Source organism: Hippoglossus stenolepis, chromosome 9 (genome assembly GCF_022539355.2).
Source record: "Hippoglossus stenolepis isolate QCI-W04-F060 chromosome 9, HSTE1.2, whole genome shotgun sequence".
In the NCBI taxonomy this organism is placed as follows: Eukaryota; Metazoa; Chordata; class Actinopteri; order Pleuronectiformes; family Pleuronectidae; genus Hippoglossus; species Hippoglossus stenolepis.
The window spans coordinates 15,081,566-15,099,738 of record NC_061491.1 but is presented as its reverse complement, the minus strand read 5'-3'; the positions used below and the strand labels follow the sequence as shown (position 1 = coordinate 15,099,738).

At 42.3% G+C, this 18,173-nt stretch overlaps 1 protein-coding gene across 4 annotated transcripts; it reads right to left on the bottom strand.

Moving 5' to 3' along the window:
* Positions 1-252: 252 nt before the first annotated feature.
* LOC118114503 (T-box transcription factor TBX5) lies at positions 253-17,004 on the bottom strand. Of its 4 annotated transcripts, none has more exons than XM_035164947.2 (10): positions 16,848-17,004; positions 12,092-12,238; positions 11,660-11,754; positions 11,196-11,315; positions 9,427-9,574; positions 7,827-7,979; positions 6,100-6,191; positions 4,862-5,115; positions 3,300-3,422; positions 253-2,454 (listed from the first exon to the last, which is right to left on the bottom strand). In XM_035164947.2, exons 1-10 carry the CDS (start codon positions 16,884-16,886, stop codon positions 1,868-1,870), a joined length of 1,758 nt encoding a protein of 585 aa, XP_035020838.2. In that variant the 5' UTR covers positions 16,887-17,004; the 3' UTR covers positions 253-1,867. The 4 variants fall into 4 exon arrangements, with proteins under 4 accessions (XP_035020838.2, XP_035020840.2, XP_035020839.2 ...); XM_035164949.2 differs by lacking the exon at positions 16,848-17,004 and adding an exon at positions 15,019-15,145; XM_035164948.2 differs by lacking the exon at positions 16,848-17,004 and adding an exon at positions 13,256-13,660.
* Positions 17,005-18,173: the final 1,169 nt, after the last annotated feature.

Below are 18,173 nucleotides of genomic sequence, written 5' to 3'. Positions count from 1 at the left end.
TATGGCACCAGCAAGTGGTGTGTGGACATTCTTGTCTTCTGGTGCCGTTATCAGGTCCTTCATATTCATACATGCGTTGAAACTGATAAACTGCACTGCACTTAAAAGAGTTTCCACTCCCACGAGGCTGAACTTGCTTTAAATAACCAGCCAGGAATGTTAACAGTTCGTCTCTGCTGCGTTTGTGGTCTGATGACAAAGAAGACGACCGCGAACCTTTGACTTACGCAACATTCTCTAAAATGTATTCAATTTCTGTATATAAATCTGTCTTTATTTTCCATAGAACAGAAAAAATGTATCACAATTACTTATCACCATTTGGAGATTGAGGGTGAAACCATGAAGGGAGCCTTCAGAAGAGAAACAAATATCTCTGAACAATACCTTGTTTTACAAGGTAACAAACAACAAAGCAATCTTTTTTTTTCAAAATCTAGAGTAATAAATACTATGAGCAGGAAAAATGCTATAAAACACAAACATTTTCATCTTTTACATCTCACTGTCACATACACACTCACACACACACACACACACAAATCAAACACATATCAGGGAATGACGAGGATCTGCTCTCTGCACACGGATGGAGTACCTCCTCACATGTTACTGCATGTAAAACACCTGGGTGGAAAATATAAAAACACTGCTTCAATACACAAAAATGAACCATATTTTGCACAACGGGAGCCACAAATGTTTTTTTCACAGTGAACCATAAGGATGAGGGTCTTACCCAGATCTGTAGGGAAATGCACTTGACCCAATCTAGTCGAAGTTTAATGCTGTATGGGTATGGGAGGGATGCTTTAGATTCAAAATAAAGAAACTAATTAAGAGTTGGAGCATCAACATGATCAGCACTGTGTGTCCTTGTGTTTCAAGGATCAACATTACTCATTCAAAATTCAGAAACAAACAAAAACGGGCAATCACACGCAGACATGAAACCCGCTGCACTCCAGCCCTGACTAGTCAGCTGGGGATGAAAACAGAGGCGCGCGCTCATTGGCTGGCTGCTGGTGAGCGGAGAGGGATGATTGGTCGGCTGGGGGTGACTGAGAGGACAGCGGTGACAGCTGCGTGAGGCTGAGATGTGCATTTACCCAGAATGCAGTGGAAACAGTGTTTACAGGTCCTTCAGCCTGTAGCGTGGTCTAAACAAACTGTTTATCTCTGCAGTGCAGCGCCCGCAGCTACTACTGCCTGTCTCATTGGAAATTAACTCATAGTATCCTTGAGCTGAGCTGACACAGGCTTTACATACAAAGACACACACATGAACACACACGCACGCACGCACGCACACAACTCATGCCTTTTCTCCTTCACTGAGACTGAGCATGGAGCCATGTTAAGCTCCATTAAAGAGAAAAAAAAATGTCTCCCTCAGGCTCCGCTCTGAGAGCTGAGATTATTTTGGTCTGTAAATGTTACTGCCTGTCAGACACTGGGTCACAATTTACATCCTTGACAATGCAAAGAGTAGGAGTCATTGAGAGGGGAAGTGTTCAGGGTCTGTCCGGAACAGGGCTCACAGTGCAAACATTTGGACGACACCGGTCATTGAGTTATGAAAAGATGATAAACTACAACTTTGATCGTCCTGCGGTTATTTTTTTTTTTTAACATCTGAAACTTCATGGACGGCCAAGTCCAGACAATCCACTGCTCCATCCAGCACAGGGGGAGACATGGCTAATAGATGAGAACTTTGTCACACAGCACAAGATCAAACTTTTCACAATTATGTTACAAAGGTATGTATATGTTGCAGCATGTTCCAGAAGAGCAGAAAGAAGGGTCACTGAGTTCAAGACGCTGTGTCATCTGGACAGTCATTCAGGTGTGTCCTCTGGCCTGGTTAGGAGGCTGCACTCCATTCCGGTACTCCACACCTGATGTGTGTGTGCGTCTCCAGCGTGTGGTACAGAGGAGGAGAAAGGTTGGGCGTGTAGCGAGGGTACTCTCTGAGAGGAGGGCTGATCTGCCGGCTGTGAATGTTTTGGGAGCTCTGAGATTGAGGTCCGGAGCTCTGGCTATGGTAGGGGTCGTGGGCGATGTGCTCTCCCAGCAGCGGAGAGCTCTGGTGGGCTATGGCACTGAGTCGAGAGCCCTGAGGGCTGGAGCTGTAGGGAGGGTGAGGGGTGTAAGGTGGGTAGGGTTCCATGGGGGTCATGGCAGAGGGGAGGGGACAGGCGTATGACCAGGATGCACAGTTGAGTTCATCCAGTCTGGGCTCTGAGCTGGCAAACATGCACGCCTGACGCTGTCCCATGTCTGAGCTGTAGGGGGACTCAGTGAGACCCAGGGCAGTGTTGTTGGGTAGACCGGTTGGAGGAGGAGGGAAGGATGAAGGGTGATAGTAGGACTCGTCCTCACTTGGTGAGCTGCCAGTGAAGGGTTTCTTGTACTGGTGCTGACGGTTTCCTGAAGGGCAGTTCTCCTCCGCTACAGACACACACACACAGAAAATATTATGTTGCTTTTCCATCTGAAAGTTCCCACATTAGACAGTTCAATAGCTGAGACAGAATGTATATGAGAAGTAAGGTTAATTTTGGCTGCTTCTTATAAGATTAAGTCAAATAAAAAACTAAAAACCACACAGTTCATCTCTATAAGTACCAGCTAATGCAAATCATGTTTTTCTCCTTGAGATCAACTGCAGCTTTAGAAAATGCTTCTTGTTATTATACTTCATTTTTTCCCTCTGAAATCCATGATCTAAAATGAGAGTGTGGAGAGATGGTTGCACTTATTGTTTCTGATTATCTTTTAGTTGTGGATTATTAGATCTGAATGAATCTGTAAATAAACGCACATGAATAAATCTGATGCAAATTTCAAAGTCTACAAACACAAGCTGAAAGCTAGAAACAGCACAAGTGACTGTAAAGCTGGGGTTTAAGTTGATGTCTTCCAGCCCAGAAATACAAAAGGAAGTTTGCAAAGAGGAGAAAAAAGCAATTGTACCAAATAAAAATAAAAATCTGTAAGCAGTTGTTGATCTCCATCAGAAGGCTATAAAAAGCTTGAAGAGACTTATGTTCAATTTAATAAAAAAGTCAATTTATTTTTCTTAATTACATGATCATCATTACCGTGGTGGTTGGCTGACAGACATCAACATGTTTAAACCTGTTCTAAACTTGTGTGAAGTTTAGATAGTATAAACTGTATTCTGTGTATATTTGTAGTCAAAGTGGACAACTACAATTGTTGTTTTTCAATCTGCAAGCAGAAACTTGTAAACACTATGCAGAATTTTCCAAAACAACAACATTTGGACTCACACAAAGTAATCTCTCTCACTGACCCACACAAGGTGTGTGGTGACGTATTTATCGGCAGACACCCTGCATCCTCTGCCTGAATTTTCTCATTTTCTTCTTTTAGGATGTTTCTGGGCTGCAGCTCTGGGGCAGAGGGGGGGTGTAGCCACGAGCCAATGAGGGGATAGTAAAATTCACACATAAGCACCAGCATTGAAGTTTACAATACAATTGCCCTGATTGAATAAGTGTGTGGCGACTTGGAAGGAATGGAATTGAAGGCATTGTTTCTATCATCTTTGCATCTGTGAAATCCAATTTATTTTTATATCATTATCAGGCAAGTGCTCTGTGCCTGTTCTTTGTGCCTATTATTTAGAAATGTGAACAGTAATTTGTGACCAATACTTTTATGTTTAGATATCAGTCATCTCCACTGTAGTTTTTGTTAAGTCTTTCTGTCAAGTCTCACATGAGTCGGAGGTGTTCGAGTCCCAGATCATCGCGCAGGAGGAAGAGTTTCACGCTCCACCAAACAGCTACGAATCAGAGAGTTTGTCCAAAGAGACAATCCATTTGACCAAATGAATATAATTTGCAAAATTTGCCAAGTACAGAAGCAGCACCTCTGCGTTCTGCCAACTGAGTTTAGTCGACCCGCTGAAAGTGTCAAAACACAGCCTTCTACTGGCAGCTGCTGAAGCACATTGTCTTACGCTGCATTGTTAATCCTGAGCATCCTTAAATGGATTAACTGTTGTGTGAGGTTATAAAAGTGTAACTGGAGACGACATAGTAAAGAGTGGGAGGGATTCAAGGCAACGTCCAGACCTGGTTTAAACCATCATTAATCAAAGACTTTTTTAGAAGTCAAAAAGAAACAGTGTAAATGAGCAGCTTATTGACTTACAGTAGCCTACTAGAGACACAAATATGCAATAAGCACTTTTTAAAGTTAATTCTGGATTTGTTGTCCTCTGACGAAAAAACTAAGAAATACAGTCAAACCACCTGTACCGTGCTGAATTGATGCCTCAGTGATGGATGTGCAGGGTGTGTGTGGGGAGGACTGTGGAAAAATCTAACAATTAAAAAAGATTTATTGATTTATTGATTTATGATTTATTTATATTAACATTTGTTTATATACATGTGTATGTATATACAAATTTGACTGGGACTTTAATTACTATGACTTTTACCCAAAGCATTTTTTTTTTCTGTTCACTATGAATATTTTGACACAAAACCACAAGTGAGTGAAATGATCAATCGTCGTTCCCATTATTAAAAAAAAGTATTACAACAATTCGAAGTAGGTCAGTGCTGCATTAGTTTGTTAACTGATGGTATTCCCTCATATTTTTACAGCATAATCAATCAAATTCAATCAATCCATCAAATTTTATTTGTATAGCCCATATTCACAAATCACAATTTGTCTCATAGGGCTTTAACAAGGTGTGACATCCTCTGCCCTTAGGAAAAGCCTACAAAAAAAAAACACTTTTAACAGGGGAATCAAAATAAGACTTGGGCAGTACTTGGTGAACTGAGGGCAAACACACGCAGCGTCCTCCTACCTTTCCTCTTGGTGCAGTGGTAGACCTGTGGCTGTTGGCCGTGCTGCAGGTGAGAGTGAGGCAGGGTGTAGTGTGCGGGGGGAGGACCAAGCAGCTCCCGGGGACTGCTGCTGCTCAAACCATTCTCGCAGCCGAAGGGGGATCCGACGGCCTCGGGAGAGACCCTCAGACCCCGGCCCTCCCCGCAAAACGGACTGCCTGTGGGGCAGGCCCTCTGGCGGATGGAGCTGCGAGGGACCACTGGGTAGTCCTTGCTGGAACAGAAAGAGAGAGATCGAGAATATCAGCAGGAGCAACAATTTGCATCGGATGTTGTTATGGCCTCAGGTAGGCTGCATGCTCAGAACTCGGTGCCTTGTTAGACTCAGTGCTGCCATGTTGAGTTGTTTGTGATCTTTTTTTCCCCTTTTCCTTTTCTTTTCAGTTTACTCTGCCGCTCTCCATCCTTTCAAATCCCATCTCTCTCTGTGCACACTGCCCTCTCTGTGAACTCTGTGGTATGTAGGGGACAGCGGGCCACATCTCCCTGACTCTCGCTGAGATAGTGACACACTCTCTCTCACACACACACACACACACACAAACACGCGCACGCACACACACAGAGCCAGTGCTGCTGTGAGATAATTTGCTTCTCTAAAAATAAACATCCATCCGTGTCACTTCAGATAGACTCTTCTCCTCTCCTCTTCCTCTCCTCTCCACCAGCCACAGCGGCACAATAACACAGTTGCCTGCTGTATTAAATACCACCCTCCCTCCTCCTCCTCCTCCTCCTCCTCCTCTTCCTCCGGTCTCTTTCCTCTCCCTCCCCTCAGTAACGGCCTCTCTCATTGGCTCGTTAAAATCAACTAAACTGCCTGCCACAACAGTGCTTGAATGGAAATTAGTTCAGCACGCAAACGCACGCCATGTAAGGGCATCAGCTAATCAGCAGTGACCGTTTAGTGGAAGAGCAGCAACGTGATATCATCAGTGTGTCAATGCAGCGCAGGAGCTGGTGCTCGGTGCACGAGTGTCACGTCTGCCCTGCACGTTTCAGATGAGGTTTCAGGCTGAGATCAACCTTCAGGTGACAGTGGCTCACGTCTCTTTATACCACTTGGATTCGCTCACACACACACACGCACGCACGTCTTGGAGCATATGTACGCCATCATAACAACCCTCGCCCCCGGGGTGAGGGAGGAAAAGAGAGAGGACCAGATTTTGTCTCCCAATGCGTAATCTGTACTCACCCCTGTAGCTTGGCCATGCGGTGCAGCTCATTGTCGTCGCTGCCTCTGAAGCCTTTTGCAAAAGGATTGTTCTCTATCTTCAGCTGTGTGATCTGAGGATGAAACACAGAAAAGCTCAGAGACTGGAGGTGCGACACGGGATGCTCTCACACACACACACACACACACACACACACACACACACACACACACACACACACACATACACACACACACACACCAGCATGTTCAATTTTTAACTGTTCTCTTCATTGACCTAAAGTCAATAGTTTGCTATTAGTCAGAGGCCCTGCAGATGTTAAAAGCGGCCCCAGTGAAGTTCTGCACGGCCGACATTCCTCAGCCGCTGACGTTTCTAACGAAGTGGACAGTGTTCTCGCCAGCTGACACAGAATAAACTGTTTACCCAAACAGTCGCCAGGTTTGAGGGTTTCGAGCCAAAGCTTTTAGAGGTCCAGAGCCGAGAGCTTTGATGTTAAGTCCTCAAACTTTTCTCACTGATGTCATGGAGGGAAACCTTCGAGTTGTGAGGGAGTTCATGTGGCTAAAGACCGTGTCCATCACACAGGCGGCAAGTGGACTGGAAATCTGACACGAGCTCAGGTCCAAACAAACTTTGAAGTGCAGTTATTAGTGATACTGACCTCAGCTTACACTACTGGCTCAACAGCTCTTCCATGGGCGAGAAGATAACAATTAGTATTGACATTTTTAATTCGACAAAAAGAGTTTGGCTTATTTTTTTATTTTTTTACACAAATTCTATACACCTAAATTAAGACTTTGCTAAATTCAAAAAAGCTTCAACTGTGACTTCAAAAATATATTACTGCTAATAATAATTAACGTTATATCCATTTGTTTTTTATTTATGAGCTATAATAGAAATATTTCATTATATATTATAGTATATACATTTTTTTGAATACCATATTAACATTTGAAAAAATATCTAGTTTCAATGTATTTATTTAGGTTAGTTTTTGATTGTGGTGATATGTGATAGAATTAGGTGAAAACTTAAAAAGGGAGACTTCAGCAATTTGTCTTTCTAACACACAGAGAGAAAACTGGATCAGCCAAGATCAAGGGGAAGAAACGGGTGATTACAGGCTGTCACTCACATGTGCTCACTCTCACACACACACACACACACACACACACACACACACACACACACACACACACACACACACACACACACACACACACACACACACACACACACACACACACACACACACACACACACACACACGCACTTTCTATATTTGTGTTACTGTCTGTATTTTGTATCCAGAAAGTCAATTTGCTTCTTCATTGTTTATGTGTCCTTACAAGTATTTGTAAACATATGTGTGTCTAAATATGTGTGTTTGTGTGTGTGTGTACGTGTTTGTGAGACTGTTTGAATGTGCCCAGTGACCAAAGGTAAAACTTAATGCACTAATCTAAATTTGACAGTAAAACAGATCTGATTTGAGATCCGTTCCCATAATTATATCAATACACTTCATACTCCAACACCAATGTCTAAACATCATCATAGTATTGTTATTATATTTGTAGTGGGTTAAACAAGTTGACCTTACCTATGTTCTTTAAAGCCTCCAATATTTCACTGTTGTTTTATCCATAAAAAAAGGTTTATCTGCCGCCCTTCTAAAACATGTGATAGTTCATGACTCTGGAAACTGTCTGAGTGGTTTTCCGTGCACAAAGCCCACCTTGTGGTTCTGGTAGGACGTCACGGCGATGAAGGCGGTCTCAGAGAAGACGTGGGTGCAGAAAGCTGTGTTCTTTGAGCCGAAGCCATTGTTCTCGTCCGCCTTGACGATGTGGAGACGTGGCTGGTACTTGTGCATGGAGTTGAGTATTATCTGCACGGGGGAGAGATTGAGAAGGTGAGGCTGACAGAACTGTCAGCATCTGCTGGTGTGTGAGCAGATGCTGCATGGGATCTGGCCTATCGAGAACATGTGGAAGGTATAAGCCCACCTAGAGTCGAGATAGCCAGATTCCTATGCGCTGACATGACACTTTAAGACAGAGATTCATACTTTACATATGAGCAGGATCAATATGATCGAGTCAAGATGAAACAGGAATTCATAATTGATTGGGTTTTTTTATGTATATGACACCTTTCTCCAAGACTGTTGCCAAGATTTAAAAACAATGTGGGCATGAGTCCTGTACGAACATAGGAATAATTATAGATTTTTTTGTCGTTGTTTTGGTTACAAAAAAATACTAATGATGGTCTTATTTTCATGTGAATGCCACAAAATATTCTTACATTAACCTTAAAATAAGATGATTATATATATATTGATTATTTTAATCTATTTGTCAAATATGGCACCTGTGAGGGTTTTTCTTTCAACCCAAACCAAAGCACATCGAAACACTGTCGATGTGGATTCTGGTTTTAAATAGGCCCACATTTAAATAATGACAACGTTTCTCAGATTTTCAGCAACATTGTGAAATACACCCTGCAGGTTGGTGATCACTTACCTCTGCAGCAGTGTCTTTATTCAACAGGTTTGACCATTGTTAAATCTATAGCTCTGACATATCAGTGGTGCAACAAATATAACAACTCTAAACTATTTCCCACGACAACTAACCAACTCCACAAGTGCCTTTTAATTGGAGCGCTCTTGTTTGGGGGGCTCAGTTTAATCGCGGTGACGTGTCCGCCGCTGACATGCATCAGCTAATGGACTTTAAAGTCTCTGAAACCACAACCTCTAATTTCCCAGGCCCGAGAAGAGCGCGTTTCTGTCGGTTTCTGAGCGCGCATCCTGAGAAACACGCGTGCGCACAGTGCTCGGCTGCTGGCGCGCTTTGGATCACGTTGTGCAGGCTGCAGCACGCGGCCTCCTCCACACTGTGACTGTGTGGTGGTGTGTTGGTGCTGCAGGGGGGAGACTGGCACTGAATCAGAAGAGTGTCCTCCTGCTGATTTGTGCTGTGCTGTATGTGCCGCCAGCTGCAGCGCACCCCTGAACCAGCTCCTCTTAAGGCTGTACCTGTGAGTTTGTGTAATCATTCTTCTAAATCAAAAACACCACTCAGAGTTATTTATTTAAAAGGCACACTGTGGGTGTTTGGTGTGACCGGTTTTCGGGATCTGTGACTTGTGTCCTCCTGTTGTATTTTTAAACTACCTTATTATTTGAAAGTCTAAAATTAAGGGCCTGCAACAATATTAACTCTCAAATAAAAAGGCAGATAAGGAAACAAACTCTGCTGTTTTAACTGTGCAGACACAAAAATCCACCACAAGCAAAATAAAAAAATACTATAAGAGTGACTCACGTGTCCAAACGGGTCCAGGTGGTTGTTGGTGAGTTTGAGCTTCTGGAAGGAGACGAGCTGGCGGCTCCAGTGCGCCCCGGTGGCGGGAGAGTCCGGGTGGACGTAGAGCCTCCCCGGCATCGCGGGCTCTGCCTTGCCCGATATCGACCTACACACAGCCAAGAAAAATACAGCGTTAGATGACACGAATAGTCAGAGACTGACCCTCGGTGGGTCACAGTGGTTTGTCTGAGCGGCTGCGCTCTGCTCTGCCCGGCGCCATGTGGCGCAGACAGGAGGCCTGTGCCGCCGGCTGCAGAGCCTCTATCTGCTGCTTTAATTAGACAGACACTAAATGCAACGTGTTATGCTGAAGTTTACGCAGATAATCACATCTGGACATTGGCTCAGTGGACTCAAATGAACTCGATCTATTCCAAAGTCGCTGTGGCCTCTGCTATTTCTCTTCCGGAGAGATGTTGTGTCAGGCGCCAAAAACCGTGAACCTAAAGCTGCTGATATAAATCACCAAACAAGGAGCACTGATTAGAACCAACTCATCTTAAAGTTAATTATCTACTTTCTCTTTTAAACAGAAGCTGACGAGGAGACGTAAAGTCCGGACTAAATAATATTTCACCTCTGAATGAAAAAATAAAGGCCTTGAAGAAATAGTTATTATATAGCCTTGTATTATTTTTATTTGAATTATTAAATTACATAATGTTCTTTACAGCTACATGAAGACTGGCTAGTATTTTAACTATAACAGACTGAAAGGTCAAATAACGTGACCTGGGATTTAAAAGAAAGAAAGAAAGACAAAGGACAAAAATAAAATTCCCTGTGTGACATCTTGCAGCAAATGTACAGTCTGTTATATTTGAGCAGATTAATCTCCCCTCACCCACATAAACACACACACAACTTTATCTGTGGAAAATGCCTCCAGACTCGCACCGACTTATCTCCATAAACACCGAGCGCCTCCATTACGCACTGAGCTGGGACTTGTTGTGTCACGGCGAGTTTATCCCCCCAAAAAAACTCCAGTTTCCGGCCATGTTACATTGTAATAACCAGTGTCTGATGCTTTGAGGAACAAGAGCATTGACGGCTCTCCCTGTAGTCTGATCGGATTTACCCCTCAGCGCAACACACACACACACACTTAGAGAGAGGAACGGGAGACTTTAATCCGGTCTGTGTCGTCTGTCCGCCCGGTGAACCTTCACACTCTGATTCAACCGACAGACACAGGGGGAAACACGAGGAACTAGGCCAAGCCAGTGCAAGGAGAGACCACAGCGTGTGTGTGTGTGTGTGTGTGTGTGTGTGTGTGTGTGTGTGTGTGTGTGTGTGTGTGTGTGTGTGTGTGTGTGTGTGTGTGTGTGTGTGTGTGTGTGTGTGTGTGTGTGTGTGTGTGTGTGTGTGGAGATGGAGTGGACACGGTTTACCACTGATGAACTGATATTTCTGACGAGGTCCAAATATCAAAACACGAGAGGGGACTTATAAAAGCCTTATATGAGAAAAATGTGGTGATCAATAAATAGATAAATGCTTTTATTTTTTTTCACATGAACCGATCAATCATTTAATTTATCTTTTGGTGATGAAATATATAATAATAAGTCAGTAAGGAGGCTGACCTTTACAGGCCAACTGCTCCACATCATCTTCATCATTACATTATTGTCTACATTTTTTTTTTATAGTCCCCCAAAACGTTACTTTTAATGTTTAGTCAATTACTTGTATAAATATTTGAATATTTGCCATGTACCAACCATTTGTTGTCGGCAAACTTGTAGCGGTGGTCATCCGCGGGGACAATGTCCATGAGGAGGATGTACTTGGTTTTGGGGTTGAGGCCTGTGACCTTCACCTTGTAGCTGGGGAACATCCTCCTACAGAGAGCACACACATCCAGGAATTCTAAATTATACATCAGCACTGACCTCACAGCACGAGGAGATTAGACATGAGGTTAGTTTATAAAATTAATACACACACACAGGCCTCAAAAAGAAAACGTCCCCTGAGGACATTCCAACATGCATTTTGTACATTCTGTCCCAGGAATGAAGTTTGGACAATGTACTTCACAAAAAAACATACTTTGTTCATTAATTCCACCCAACAATGTTTTAATTTAATGTGTGGCCTCATTAAAAAATAAAGACATATGATACATTAAATATATACTCTTTTTGCAGGCTAGGAAATAAATAATAGTTTCTTCTTCTTCTACCTTCCAGCCTTGGTGATGATCATTTCAGTTCCTACTTCATCGAACTTGGTCCAGAGTTCCCTGTCATGAAGGAAAACTTTGATTCCCTCCATCCCCTGCAGCGATAAAATATAAACAGTGCTCACTGTTATATGGAGAGGAAACCTTGCATATTAAATTCAATTGTACAAACATTTTATTTAAAATTAAAAAATGTATATATAGTAATTTTATGATAATTCGTGCACTTAAAATAAAGGTACTTGAAACCTCGGTAAATCCAAAATTAAATAATAAACAGTGAGTTGATTATTTTTTCCTCTGTTCTGCACGTCAATAAAAAAATGTGGATTCAAATTATTTAGACAAAAAACATATAGACTAGTACATGAAGTTAGATGAAGAGAATAATAAATAAAAATGTATATTCTCATACAGCTCAGTGGTGTGTACCTGCGGACTGGACCCTGTCTGCGGTGACGCTGGTGCGTTTGAGGTGAAGCTGGGATTTTCCTGTTTTGTCTGTTTCGGGGAATCCATGCAGTCTGAGTCCGGACGATCTGCAAGGCCGAACTGGTCCCCGCCGTTTGCCATGTCCCACTGACACACACACACACACACACACACACACACACACACACACACATTAGGGGTCATGATTATGTGCATTTGTCTTTGGAGGTTTGGATTTGGTTTCTCTTGTTCCACACATACAAAATTGATATGAAATTGTTCTATGACAACGAGCTGTTTGTCTGACTGTGTGTGAATGTCACTGAACATATTTCATTTCATAGTTCACGGCCTGTAAAATAAAACAAATTTGAATTATAGTTTGAATTTAGTTTGGGCAAAGTCTAAACAAATCTATGATACAAATATTAAATATCAAATTTTTGTTTCTTCAGTTATTGGTCTATCAACATAGACCAATAACTGATTTTCTTTAACTTATAAAGTCTAATAAACAATAATACAGTCTAATCTGATATTTAGGAAGAAACGGTTATTGTTACAGGACACACACACACACACACACACACACACACACACACACACACACACACACACACACACACACACACACACAGAGGCGGCTGTCCTTTACTCTTTTATTTTATGGTGAAAAAAGAAAACACAATTTAGGGCGACCTGCAATCTTCTCTTTTCAAAGTGGCCCCAGGATAATTACTAATATTACATTACAATGGCGTACATGGACTAATCCAATATCCTGATTACAGGCTCCCACTTAAAAGGAGATTAAATGTGCACGAACTTGCACTTTAACATTGTTTTCGAGGAAAGCTGAAGGATGCAGCTCGTTGTGCAGCTGGTTATTGATCATGTATATTCAGCTCTGTGATATCGATATGTCCAGATGGGATTGTATTGCATCTACAGTTCATATAAATTACACTATTGATCATTTCCATTTCAAATATCTGAAAACTCCATAGTGGTTAATCAGCTGCAGTGCGAGTTAAGTCCACCTGCTGTTTAAAATGGAAGCAGCTCTTAAAAGTGCACATCACCGACATTAAATTAGGGAGCCCAGGTTTTTGTCAGGCGCGTGTGTGCGTGTGTTTTGGATGGTATCTCTCCGAGGCCCTTTACCTCAGACACGCCGCTCTGCTCTCCCTGCAGACCACACGCTCATCCTGCTCCTGCGCGCTCCTGCAGCCTCGCTCTGCTTTCCCTTCAATTACTTTTCTTTCCTTTTTAAATCCAACTCTCCAAATGTCGCCGTGTGTAGCTTCTCAAAAATCCACCATGTTCCCCGTGCAGCTCTGAAATCCCAACGGGGTGGTTCCTCCGTGCGTCTCCCCCCTGCTGCCCAGCCTGACGCGCGGCTCGTCCCCGCCACTGTCTCCCGTCACCTCCGGCTAAGACCGAGATCCGGTCAACGCGGCTCTAGTTCCCCCTCGTTTCTTTCTCCTCTGCTCCCCGGTGCCCTCTCGGTGGCGGAGGCAGCCCTGATCTGAACCCCCCCTCATCACATCCTCCACTACAAATGGAGTCAAGTCCGCCTCGCGCACTCTGCCCTCCCCCTTCTGCCTGCTCCGCGCTCCCATAGGTCTGCACGGCGCGTTGGTATCTTCAGCCCAAATCATGGCTGCGACACTGGCCAATCACACACGCAAACGCATGTACATGCACGCACACACACACACTCACACAGCCAATACGCACGCGCACTCGGGTCGATGGTTATTTCTTTTTCAAAAACAATTCTCACATTAACTGTTTGCCACTGCAGCATCAATCATATACACTAGTGCTATCATGTCACACCACAACGTGACCTCTGACTGATTTTGTGCCACTCTCCTTTCTGTAATCTGTAGTTACACATCTGTAGATATCTTGAAAATAAATGATAATCCATTCGAACTGTGGCTCATCACAGAGATTGTATAAGAGGTGACAGTATTTTACTCCTACAATAATTAAACATGATTTGAAAGGAAGCCGACAGAGACTTAACCAGAATCAAAAAGGAAATGGTGGTTTTGTTGTTTTACGCAGAGCTTAGCCATGGTTATTCATCTCCCATCCCACATCACCCAAATATGGTTGACAAATACATGACAGGGTTTATTTGTCCTGGTGGAGAGGGCACTGCATTATCATCATCATCATAATCAGTCTTTTTATTTATGCCAGTGCCTTATATAGAGTAGTACAACATAAATACATCCGAGTGAGTGGACTTGGTTTGTGAATTTCCTAAAACAACAAAACCCCACAGCCCTAATCTCACATGACGGACACGCATATTATCTCACAGTAGATTACAGATGCAGGCAGAGGAGGCCTATAACAGCAGCGGCAGCAGCAGCGGGTTGATGCGAGGGCGCATCACTTTGACTGGATTACTGGAGATCCCGGAGGCATCCAGAGTTGAAAGTTGACGGGGTCACCAGTGGGTCAACATGCCGGATCCCTCCGTTATCCATATTTCTACCGATTCCTACAGCCCCCCCCCCCCTCCTCTCTCCTCTTTCCACGTTCCGTCACCCAGCCTGGCACAGTCTAATTTGCAGTGATTTGTACAGATGTAAGCATTAACCTACGAACCATCCTCCCATTATTAATTAACACGGAATGTGGAATATGTTTCCGCAGCTCAGTGTCGACATGCATGCCAAGACGCACATGATCCAAAATAACCTGCAGCACAAATTACCGTAGTTTCTATAATTACATTTAATTTGAACGTTAAACCAAACATCACATTACATATTTTAAATAAATACTTGGAATATGTGGGGGAATCTTGTGCGTAAAATCGCCCTTTTACGCGGGAGAATTTGTCGTTTTTTGCGCACATGCACGCGTCTACATTTTGCGTGAAAAGCATCAATAGCAGCTCTTACCGTGTTTAAATAGAGATCCAAGGATGAGAGACCTTCTCGTCCCCAGCAGCGCGGTGCACAGCCTCTCCTGCACAGCGCAGCGACACGCGGGTGATGCAGTGAGAGCGCGCCGCTGCCACTGGGTGAGATGGGATCTGTGTGCGTGATTGCGCGCGGGCGCTTTGTGTGCGTGAGTGTGAGCGTGTGTTTGTGTGTGTGTGTGTGTAAATGCAGACCCATCAACTTTCCGATCTGCTCTGATACCCTGCCAATAAGCCTATCAATTTCTACTCAGACACGCACGAACACAGGCGCTGTCTGTCCCAGATTTAAGCTCATGTCTTTCTGAGATTGTTATTGAAGTGCGATTCAAATTTAATTATTCATTGCTATTCAGATTATATCAGAATAGCGATAAATAATTGAACACATTTTAAGTTAATAATTTAGTCGTCCATACATAAGTTTTTAAGTTGCCACTTGTATTTAAACAACAAGCAAATCTTAACTTTGATTAAGCGACTTTTTGAAAAGTAACCTAATATTTTTTATTCTAATATATGTTAAGAAAACATCCCGAGGTTCATTTTAACAATGATCTTTTTAAAATATTATATTATTATACTTTTGCTGCAGTTTGAAGAATGTCCCTAAAATGTTTATCACGTTCATAATAAGTGTTTGCAGTCGAGGTTTATTGGAGCTCTTTGAGAATTTGTGCTACATTTAAATTTTCCAAAAAATCTGAGGTGGCAAATCGAAATATAGAACTAAAACTTGTTTTGCAAAAAAGACCACTTTGCACAAAAATGTGTAAATGCATGAGAAGTAGCAGTAAAGTTAGACAGCATGGCGTTAACTTTTTTAAATTTAAAAACTGGAGTCAATAGGCCACAATGTTGATCAGAAATGATTTACTTCCGTGTCAGAAATAAAGATAACTGTGTTCTTATCAGTTGCAACAATACAGCAACTGGATCATTAAATGAGTGAACTAAAAAAGAATGATTAAAATATAAAACCTCGAGAAAAAGATAAGCTACGCGAGACGGGACTTGCTGCTCATCCTAAACTCACAGTAACGCGTATTGAGCCTCGGACAACAGACTAAAGATCGCAACCACCCGTTATTTTATTCCCGAAATTTTAAGTCTGCGTATTTCTGGAAAAATACAGTTTCATCAAATACAATATTTATGAAAAGTTAAGTAAAACTTCCTCCATTAAAGGGTGTAATTATAAAATTGAAAAAATATATATATAACCCATGTTATTAGTCTTAACAAATGAGTTGTAGACACAGTCGAATTTATAAAAGTAAATCCATTTTAGTTTTTTGGGTTCACAATCAAATATCTTTAGACCAATGATCCAATCACTGCAGCTCAATAACAAGGCAGAATATTTATTGTTTTAAAACAGCTTTTTTAACCATTAAATATAATAAACCGCTGGACTTCACTTAAAAGTGTTCATAAATAATTCAGTTAATAAATAAAAACATTAACTGAAATTGGAATAATTCTACAATGACCTATTCATTTTTTTTTAATGCTTCAAAAACTTGATCTAAATCTGTTATACCGGATTGCAAGACCTTGTCCTAAATGACTTTAGATTGTGAAAACTAATATCCAACAGGAGGCTGCTGTGCGCACCACAGATAATATTCTTTAGTGTTTACCTGCATGCATTTACTATGACATGTTTGCTGCTCTATCATTAAAAACTTGACAAATAAATCCAATTCTAAATCCGTATTTTGTCTTTCTGTGATATAAATCTTCATATGGTTTTATGCTTTAGTTGCTTGGTTAAATCCAGCAGAAGAGAGAGAGAGGCAATAATACCTGAAATGAGGTGGTGGTGGTGGCGGCTGGACAGCTCATTATTGTCCCATCCTGGCTTCAGCTGACTGGATCCTCTGTTCTCCGTCTGGAGGAAGTGGTGAAGGGGTCCCAGACCTCCTGCACTCAGCAGGTCTGTCTCACACACCTCCAGCTCGGCCTGAGCAAGTGTGTGTGGCATTAGAGGTGAAGGTCAACCTATTCCTCTGCAAACAATCACATCACACAGGGCAAAATACATTCCAACCAACCCCCCGCCTCCAGTGTGTAAGGCGGTCTGATGTGGGAACAGTGGAGGGTGGGGGTTTGGCAGTGGTCCAGACGGGGCCTCAGAGTCCAGATGAAGGAAAACCTGTTCCACATTAATATGACTTCATATTACACACGTTAGAGAAACATGGCTTTCTGCACAGGCTTAGTTAAATGTTACGCTCCTCTTTAAAGTCACTGTGTGTCATGTGACTTACTGTAAAGTCGCCTTCAGATCAGATACTTTGTGGTTTATTGGCAAATTATATCACACATAATTTTCCAAGGATTCCACCGAAAAACTACAAACACATCCACACACACGGAAATCAACTAATTTACTAATTACTTGTTCCATGTTTAATCTAGACATCATGGATTGAGAAATAAAGTCATATGACTTTAATTTCTGAGTTGATTCACAGTAATATTCTTCCCATCACTCATTCCCAGCAGAAAGCTGCTTGCCTGTCAAGAGTCAGCCGAGCACTGAGCCCCAGGCCGTGAGCTCCAGTGACTCAACTTTGACTCAGATGAGCAGAACACAAACAAACAAGCAATAATCAGCCTAACAATCCCAGTGACAATGCAAACTATCTAGAACTAAACTAGTAAATCTAAACTAGTAAAGTCTATCATATGAATGTCGCCAAGCAGAAGTGGTCGATCTTAATCTCACTCACCCGCCATTGAAACCAAATTCAAAGCTCTTTTTCGTTAGCACTGTATAAACGACAGATTTTCAATCATGTCTGACCCTAAAGAACAGATTTACCCAAAAGATGCCTGTGAGATTGATATATTGAAATATCATTACAACCAGAAGAGCACTCAGAGATCACATACCTCCACTGTCTCGCCATGTTTAAGAGAGTCAAAAATAAATATCGCCCGTTTATCCAGATCTGCTCCAAAATTGAATGGATTCATCTTTGGTCGTGCCACTACACATAATTTCATGGACATAGGTTTAGTATTTTGAGTAATCCTCCCTTCAGACAGACAGGAAAATATAACCTCCTGGAGATAATAACTTACTCCTCGAAACCAGAACATTTTTTAAAACTGAGAGAACTTCCA

Excerpts from the sequence above, each read along its gene's own strand:
- LOC118114503 (XM_035164947.2), bottom strand. The coding sequence starts at position 16,886 with ATGAGCTGTCCAGCCGCCACCACCACCACCTCATTTCAG. Across the intron at positions 11,755-12,091 it reads AGACAGGGTCCAGTCCGCAG|GGGATGGAGGGAATCAAAGT; the intron begins GTACACACCACT and ends TTATCGCTGCAG. Across the intron at positions 7,980-9,426 it reads ACCTGGACCCGTTTGGACAC|ATAATACTCAACTCCATGCA; the intron begins GTGAGTCACTCT and ends TCCCCCGTGCAG.